We start from the raw sequence: 9,600 nt of genomic DNA on the forward strand, positions 1-9,600 counted from the left end.
CTTCTGTTGCTGGGTGCACTGTGCTTGTTAAACAAGCCAGTGCTTTCAACTCCTCCCCTTTCCTCAGAACTCTGGTGTGCGATGGTCTTTTTGAAATCGAGGACAATATCGTGAGGAAGCGATTTCATTGGAATACGGTAAAGCATTGAAGAATAATTATTACATTCCCATACCCCGAGAGTCTTGAGGGCACGTGTATGGGACTGCACAGTGTCGTAGAGGCTTCGAAGTCCAGATAGGTCATTGGGCGATCGAATGGGTTGCAAGTCGATGAGTCGCTGCATGTGATCCTGAATGATCTAGTCCAGGGCATCCCTGTAGATCAAGATTAGAATGTCCAGGGCATCACTGTAGCAGCTTGCATTTGCTGGAAATCCTGCGATTGCCAATGCCGCATCGCCGGTCAAGACTGAGCGTAGATAGGTGAACTTGTCGACGTTGGTGAGGCCACCGTTGTTGTGGATCACTTGGTTGAAACTGTTCCAAAAGGCGGCCACATTGATGGTCGACCATCGAACCTTATAAGTTCGATCTTCGGAAGATGGAACACCGGGTTGCTGCCTGCGTTGAACGAGTTCGTTTGACGTCGACGGTGACGTACGGTTGAGTGATTCATGAATGTGACGTATACGGTATTTGAGCTTCGCGGACGTTGCTGTGGCTCGATCATTGTAGTCAACAACCCGGTCAAATTCTGCTTCAGCGTGCGTGGTAGACAGCAGAGGTACGATGTCGGAGTCAGTTGCCCTCAAGTTGGTGTGAAGGTGATTGAGGCGTTCGCTAATGATGCAAAGCTGCTCTTCCGTAACACAGTCTTGGCTAAGCGTTGACTCGATGTCGTCAATAAGCTGCGTTAGCTGCGATCTCTCGGCTTTGCGCTTGACCTTGAGCGCTTCCATGATTTGACTTCACGATGAGCAGCCAAAGGTCGGTACGATGAATCGGTAGGCCGGAAGGCGATTATCTGGTACCATCGATGTGGTTCAATGTTCCGATGAGTTTCGGCACCACTTGACGGAAATCAAGCCTCCCATTGCATAGAAAAAGGATTATTAAGAATAAACCGAGAAACGACTCCGTGGGTATGGCTGCTGTTGCCCGTGGTCAGAAGCACGAGCGATTCGTCCTCTTCTGTGTCGCTCTTGTGCAAACAGCATGCACGTATATTATTCACTGTGTGTGCTACGTAATACGCAGCGACAAGAAGAGACACCAACATGTGCCGGCAACGCTCTCGGTCTTTAGTTGACGGGAAAGTAAAACAAATCTTTTTTCTGGTGTTTTACATGCCAAAACCTGTACTGATTAAGAGGCACGCCGTAGTGGAGGGCTCCGGATTAATTTTGACCACCTGGCGTTCTTTAACGTGCACTACAACGCAAGCACACGGGCGTTTTTGCATTTCGCCTCCATCGAAATGCGGCCGCCGCGGCCGGGTTCGATCCCGCGACCTCGTGCTCAGCAGCGCAACGCCTTGCGCTTACTAAGCCACCCCGGCGGGTAAAGAAAACAAAGCACTCAGCAAATTAGTCTAATACAAATTCCATGTACATCTTGTAAACTTTGAAATGCTTGTGAACTACGTTAAATTGACTAATAATATTGTACTAAATGCATTTATTTCATAACTTGCTGTGCCTGTTGTGCGCTCAGTTGAACCACAAACAAGTGAAGAAAGCACGACCATGCACTGACGGTATGATCATGTGAGCCCAGTTGGTCGACCTCCCATATGGCAACGCTAAAGGGATGACAGCCGCCCATAGTCAATCTAGATAAACCCAATGAAACTGGAGGCGTCTTTGTCTTGGTATCATTACTTCTTCCATCTTGGGGCGTCGCCAGAGCTCGTGAAGATCCCGGTTTCCGCCAAACTCGGCGCATCTTGCATAGCACCCCAGGTTGCAGATCAAATTAGACAGAACACATTAGTGATGTCTGTCGATGTAAGCGGAGCTTTCTTAGTTTTTGAGAACAGTGAATCGAAATACTAGACATGGTATGTACAATGTGTAGGTCTCCTTATGCACAGATTCCTACCTGTCCATAGTTTTGGGTTGTTTATTTCTTCTTTCTCCGCAACTTTCTGCACCATCTTGGGGGCACCATTCGCAACTGAAAGAAAGTGTCTGCTGTAGTCTTGCTTATATTCATCTGATGACGTCACTTACTACTTTCTGACTCGTTAGTATAGTGCAGAATAACCTTTTCTAGTTATTTGCGAAATGCAACTGCTTTTTTATACTACCAAAAGACCCCGCGCGGATGATTTTCGCGTGTTTATATTATTGGCTACTATAAGGAAAATGGCGGCAATTTTTAGGAACATTACTGGCATTTCTGAGCATGCTGCTTCAGTTACACCTCCGCCTCAGTGGCTATGGTGTTGGGCTGCTGAGCACGAGGTCGCGGGATCGAATCCCGGCCACGGCGGCCGCATTTCGATGGGGGCGAAATGCGAAAACACCCGTGTACTTAGATTTAGGTGCACGTTAAAGAACCCCAGGTGGTCCAAATTTCCGGAGTCCCTCACTACGGCGTGCCTCATAATCAGAACTGGTTTTGGCACGTAAAACGCCATAATTTAATTTTTTTTAGTTACACCTCCGCCTTCGAACAAATTCCCAAACACGTATTCCCCATTTATCTCACGATCCCTGACATACACAAAAAGTCTGATATGCTTGTTTCAGCCATATTCCGATTGGCTCAGTCGCACATGTTCGAAATATTTCCAGATTATCTCCAAGTTTTCACAGACGCATCTGTACACAGCGATGGTCAAGGCGCTTCAGCTTTTCATGCCCTTCGACGCAAGTACGACGTATACTTTATATACCACATCCAACTTCATCAACAAATGTGGAGCTAGCAGCGATTAATATTGCACTATAATAGGCGCAAGAGGAGTTAACCATATAAACGATTGCCATCCTTACGGACTCCCGCGCTGCCCTTAGCAGATAACAACGCAGTCAGGTTGATTGTCCAGTTGTGCGCAGCATTACTGACTGTGCCTACAAAATTGTATCACGTGTGGTACCTCTCGTTGCCCAATAGATATCTCCACACGTAGGGATCGCCGGAAATGAAGACGCTTATCGGCGGGCTTCAACTTGCGCCCATAACGACTGTGTCTGCTCTAAAATCTTGTGCAAGCTTGATGACGCTCGTCTGCTGATTCATCGACACCTACTCAAGCAGCATCCAGACCAACGTGTCGCAAATAGAACGTTCCCGCCCCGTGTTCAAGGTCGAGGCTTGTCTCGTCGCTTTAGAGCACAACTAATCAAGCGAAGGGTTGGCTGTGTGAATGTGTGCGAACGTTTTATACCAATAAGGACGTGTGGCCAGTCCATCGTGTACGTCCTGCGGTTACTGCGAGAAACCTCAGCCCCTGATAGTGGAGTGTCCCGCTTTGATTGAGCAGCGCACGCCACTAGTGAGGGACTATCACCTGCTTGGCCTGTGGTTGGCGACAATCGACCAATGTTTGTGCCTCATTGGTTGTGCGCCGCGACGCGATAAAGCGCATCGCACTCTCCTTACGTTTCTGGAATTAACCAACTTAGGTTCAAATTTGTAACTAAACAGACTATTTCATCTATGTAACATTTTAACTTGGGTGACCTGCAGGGACCAGCCCTACTGTGTGTGACCTGTACTGTGTGTTCTACTTCATTCTTTCAGATTTGTCAACTCGCTGTTTCTTTCCTGTCCCTCCTCTTCTTCGTATCTTCCATTTCTATGTTTCTGTCTCCTCCTTTCTGAAGAGTATGCAGGCGTTGTGGCCCTTCCGGTGGCAGGCGCCAGCCTGCTCTTCGCTTTCCCTTTCCTGTCTAGCGTAGATTTCTTATCCAAACAAATAATAATAATAATATAATAATAATAATACTAATAATAATCAATCAATCAATCAATCAATCATGTTTATTTAACGTGCCCAGGAACAACCCTAAGGTCTGAGTGCTGGCGCACGCGTACATTACAAACAAAAAAAAGACACTCAGGGAAAAATCATTAAACAATAAATGAATAAAAATAAAATTGTGAAAAGAAGAGAGTACTGACAACAAAGCGCAAAGTAAATACAAAAGAAAAAGGAGGAGAAGGGCACTTGAACAATACATGATATTAAAATACCAGGCAAAGCTCGGAAAAGAACGATGACAAGGAGTTATGAAAGATATGAAGTTCACGAAAGTAAGCGTTATAAAGATTCTGTATTCTGTGGACTGTTGAGTGTTCGTGATGACAGGCACGAACATGGAAAGGTCTATGTTCTCTGGTGATCTTGCGTGGGATGCGGAACATGACACAGCTGAGAAGTTCGGGACACGTGAGGTTACCGTGAAGGAGTTTAAAGAGAAACAGAAGGTCAGCGCGATTACGTCGGTCGCGAAGTGAAGGCAATGACAATCCAACAGTGCTAGTACAGGGTGCAATGTCCAGGTTTGCAAAGCGGTGATTATATATGCTTAGAAACTTTTTCTGGACACGATCTATAATGTCACTGTTGGATCTAGAAGAGCCGTTCCAGACGACCGACGCATATTCGAGTTGAGGAAGACAGATGGTTGTGTATAATTTGCGGAACGGTGTAGGAGACTTGAATTCCCGCGATAGTCTGCATACAGAACCAAGAGAGCGCATACCCCGCATTGCAACACGTTTAGTGTGAGCCGAAAAGTGTAAGGTTGCATCAAAAGTACACCAAGATCATTGATCTCGCAGACCTTACACAACGGCACAGAATCTATCGAATAAGAAAAAGAAATACTTGCTGTTTTGCGTGTGAAAGTCATGACTTTGGTCTTAGCAGCATTCAAGGTAAGGTTATTATCCTTGCACCATTTAGAAAAGGAAAACAGGTCAGACTGCAGGGCGCGACAGTCATCAACAGTGTGAATTTTCTTAAAAATCTTGATGTCATCGGCATATAGAAGGAAAGAAGAGTTCCGAATAACAGAAAGAACGTCATTAATAAAAATTAAAAAAAGGAGTGGTCCTAATACTGACCCTTGAGGGACGCCGCTAGTTACCAAGTAAGAAGAAGACGTTTTACCATTGACGTTAATATAACACGATCTATCAAGAAGATAACTGCGCAAGAGATTCACAACTGACGAGTCAACATCAAGGTTCGTAAGCTTGATCAGAAGCAGCGAGTGGCTGACTACATCAAAAGCCTTGCTGAGATCACAGTAAATGGTGTCAACTTGCCCCCTTTGAAGTACCGGCGTGGAGATCTGTGTCATGAAACTTGCGAGATTTGTGATAGTGGAGCGGCCGGTCAGAAATCCATGCTGATTCGGAATGAGCGAGTTCTTCACAGTAAAAGACAATATGTTGTGAAGAGCAAGCTCAAAAATCTTGGATGTAGCACAGAGAAGAGAAATTGGGCGATAATTCGACACATCTGATTTACATCCAGACTTAAATACAGGAAAAACACGAGCAGTTTTCCACATGTGAGGAAAAGTGGAAGTAGTCAGAGTTATTAAATATAGATGTCAATACTGGAGCAAATATACTGCCGTAAGCTTTTAGAATTGCGGAGGGGATGCCGTCAGGGCCGCAGGATAGGGAAGGCTTCAAGCGCCTAAGGCATTCGTGGACAAGCTCTTCATCAAACAACACCGCACTAGATGTAGGAACCGTCGTGTGCTGCTGACTGACACCAGCGTTGAAACCTGCATCTTTATATAAGGAAGAGAAATGGGCTGCAAAACAATCCGCGACTGCTTGGACTTCTGCCCCTCTAGAGTCAAGTAAGCGAAAACCCTCTCCATGTTTATTGGAGCGCTTACGGATATACTTCCAAAATTCTGCCGGCCGGTCGGAGGCGCTTTTTTCCAAGAATGCCATATATGAGTCTAGATCCCGCTTATAGAGACGTTTACAGAGAGCCCGAAAAAAGCGGAATTCATCTCTGCACTCATTAGGCAACGGAAATCTAGATTTTCGGTGTGCGCGATCTTTCTGCTTTAGGGAAATTATGAGTTCAGATGAAAACGAGTGGGGATATCTAGAGCGTTTGGGCCTGTACTGGGGAATGTATTTGCGCATACTGCTCAAAACAAGCTCCGTAAATTGATCTACTTGTTCATCAACGTTGCTTTTGTCTGTAACCAGTGACCAGTCGGTGGTGGACAAAAAATTATATAAACCAAGATAATCACCACGCTTGAAATCAAAGCGTGGGGATTCATTTATGCCACTGGAGGAGCTCTGCCTCAGTGCTGACACAGAGGCAGTTATCTTTAGTGGCGGATGAAACTTATCGGTACGCACAAGGAAAATTTTGGAACGAGATACATCTAAGACTTGAGCATTCGAGATGCAAAGATCTAAGACTAATATAATAATAATAATAATAATAATAATAATAATAATAATAATAATAATAATAATAATATAATAATAATAATAATAATAATAATAATAATAATAGTAATAGACATAGGCGTAATGAATCACATGACTGACTCAATAAGACGACGTAGGGCTCATTACCTCCGGTCAAACGCCCCAGTTTGACCGTGTGATGCATGATGCTCACCCGACGGCGCCGCTTTTGAAATAAAAAAGAAGACTTCCAAATTTACTCCAATCAAGTAACTACAAATGAATCATCTGCCAAGGCGGATGTCATTTGGAAAGAAAATAAAAAAAATAAAAGCTGTAACAACTTATTAAGAATATAAGATATTTGCATCAAATAAGTTAGGTGCAGACTTTAGGGCATATGTTTATTTTGAAAAGATAAAAGGAATCCTCATGGAAGTCTAATTTTATTTTTAAATATTTCAAAATGACATAGTACGCCCAATGAACTGGCGTCAAATTATGTGTTTAGTTTACCTGAATATGCACGCAGCACCGCGAAGTGCAGCTCGCGAAGCAACCTCCCTGTGACATCATCATCATCAGCCCCTATTTATGTCCGCTGCAAGAGGAAGGCCTCTCCCTGTGACCTCCAATTACCCCTGTCTTGCGCTAGCAGACTCCAACTTGTCCCTGCAAATTTCCAAAATTCATCACCCCACGTAGTTTTCTCCCGTCCTCGACTGCGCTTCCCTTCTCTTGGTATCCATTCTGTAACTCTAATGGTACACTGGTTATCCACCTACGCATTAAATGGCCTGCCCAGCTCCATGTTTTCCGTTTAATGTCAACTAGAAAATCGGCTAACCCCGTTTGCTCTCTGATCCACACCCCTCTCTTCCCGCCTTTTAACATTAGGCTTAATATTTTTCGTTCCATCGCTCTTTGTGTGGTCCTTAACTTGTTCTCGAGATTCTTTGTTAACCTCCAAGTTTCTGCCCCATATGTTAGCACCGGTAGAATGCAATGATTGTACACTTTTCTTTTGAACGACAGTGGTAAGCTCCCAGTCAGGATTTGGCAATTCCTGTCACATGCACTCCAACGCAATTTTATCCTTCTGTAAATTTGCTTCTCATGATCAAGGTTCCGTGTGAGTAATTGACCTAGATAAACGTACTCCTTTACAGACTCTAGAGACTGACTGGCGATCCTGAATTCTTGTTTCCTTGCCAGGCTATTGAACATTTCCTTTGTGATCTGCATAGTAATCTTCATCCCCACTGTTACACTTTCTCGGATAAGGTCCTCAATCATTTCTTGTAATTCGTCCCCATTGGTGCTGAATAGGACAATGCCATCAGCAAACCGAAGGTTGCTGAGATATTCGCCGTTGATCCTCACTCCTCAGCCTTCCCAGTCTAAGAGCCTGAATACTTCTTCTAAGCATGCAGTGAATAGCATTGGAGAGATTGTGTCTCCTTGCCTGACCCCTTTCTTGATAGGTAACTTTCTACTTTTCTTGTGGAGGACCAAGGTTGCTGTGCAATCCTCGCAGATATTTGCCAAGATATTCACGTATGCCTCCTGTAATTCTTGATTACTCAATACCTTTATGACTGTTGATATCTCTACGGAATCAAATGCTTTGACGTTATAATGCAGCTTAAAATGAAGCATCGCCATACCACGCGATAAAGTGTCCTGTCACGCCCAAGGAGGTTAAAATTTTTTTTGAAACCTCCTTGGTCTCGTTCCTTCAGCTGAAGAATCGGTAGTTCTGCAAAACTCAATCGGAATGGAATCATAGGAAAAGTCAAGAGACGGCGACTTCATTTTACACCACACTTTTATTTTACTGAGGATTGCTTTGCCTTCCCTAGGGGCTCGCTGTGCCTTCCCCAGCGCAGAATAGCCAACCAGACTATTTACTGGTTAATTTCGCTGCCTTCTTTTTATCACCCCCCTCTCTCTCTCTCTTCCCAAACTTAGGGAGAGGTATGCAAACGCACTGGTCTTGGTTTGTTTATATGGCTCTCCTTTCCGTTTTACACTCTATTTTGCCCTCGTCATTGTTCAGGCTATGGCTACTCAGGGTTGGGCGGACAATCGCTGTTGGCGTTGCTGCATGCGTAATCAGGTAAATTGAACGAATAATTTGACGCCATTTATTCCGTTCTAAATGGAAATATTAAAATGTAGAACCACGTAACTAGACTTTTATGACGATTCTCTTCAACTTAAAAAAACTAACTTCTGCCATTAAAGTTGTAATTGAGAAGATAATTGATATATTCAGTTAAATTAGTCAATAGATTGCAATAACCACTATTAGAAATGTTGTCCACCTCTCCAGATAATTCATCTGAGGTGATATAATTCGAGCACAATTTGTAGGCTTTTAATAAATGTGTTATATGTAAAAAAATAAGCACTCTGTTGAGTCATGATTTCGATTAGTTTTGTGAGCGCGGCGTTTTGATGTCAGTGTGCACCTGCGCAGTCGATAGACGTTAGGGCAAAGATAAACTCAAATGCCGCAGAAAGCGACAAAGAAAGCGGCCTCGCACTGAAGGTTCAACTGTAACAGGAAGCCGATATCTGAAGCGAGTGTTCGAGATATGGTATAAGGAAGCGCGTAATCAGCCTGATGCTGAGCCGTTCCACATCAACCAATAATAATACAAATGAATGAAAACAGCTCTTTATAGTAGAATTCTCCAAAGCAGACAAACGCACATAAATATTATTCTTCGTTTCGTGTACATATTTCATAAAGAACGCTGTTTAATCTGGAACCTATAGAGCAAGATTAAGAGAGTAACAAAAGCAGACAAATGTCAAACAGCACAAAACACTCTAAACTGAAAATACTTCTAAATGATGATAATGTATAATGATGAATCATTTTGGGCATCTTTCATTTGTGTTGTTATGTTGAATTCAGGGGTTTTACGCGTCAAAACGTTTGTTGAATATAAGGCATGCCGTAGTGGAAGACTCGGGATTAATTTTGACCACCAGTGGCTCTTTAATGTGCCCACAATGCACAGGACGCGGGCGTTTTTGCATTTCGCCCCCGTCGAAATGCGGCCGCCGCGGCCGGGGTTCGTTGCGCGATCTCGTGCTTAGCGGTACAACAGCATAGCCGCTAAGCCAACCCGGCGGATATCTTGGTAAGTTGTTCCACAGAAGTAGTTCAGCTTCTCTTTCGATACACGTTGTGAAAATTCGGAAAGAGAGCATTTCTCTTCACATCACTAGGTGTATATT

At 43.9% G+C, this 9,600-nt stretch overlaps 1 protein-coding gene across 1 annotated transcript; it reads right to left on the bottom strand.

Annotated features, from left to right (window-relative positions):
- Positions 1-299: 299 nt before the first annotated feature.
- LOC125943245 (uncharacterized) lies at positions 300-899 on the bottom strand. The gene has a single exon (XM_049662023.1). The coding sequence runs from the start codon at positions 897-899 to the stop codon at positions 300-302; it is 600 nt and encodes a 199-aa protein (XP_049517980.1).
- Between the last annotated feature and the right edge of the window lie 8,701 nt (positions 900-9,600).

This window comes from Dermacentor silvarum, chromosome 1 (genome assembly GCF_013339745.2).
Source record: "Dermacentor silvarum isolate Dsil-2018 chromosome 1, BIME_Dsil_1.4, whole genome shotgun sequence".
Classification (NCBI taxonomy): Eukaryota; Metazoa; Arthropoda; class Arachnida; order Ixodida; family Ixodidae; genus Dermacentor; species Dermacentor silvarum.

Coding starts and splice junctions, on each gene's coding strand:
- LOC125943245 (XM_049662023.1), bottom strand. CDS start 899: ATGGAAGCGCTCAAGGTCAAGCGCAAAGCCGAGAGATCGCAGCTAACG.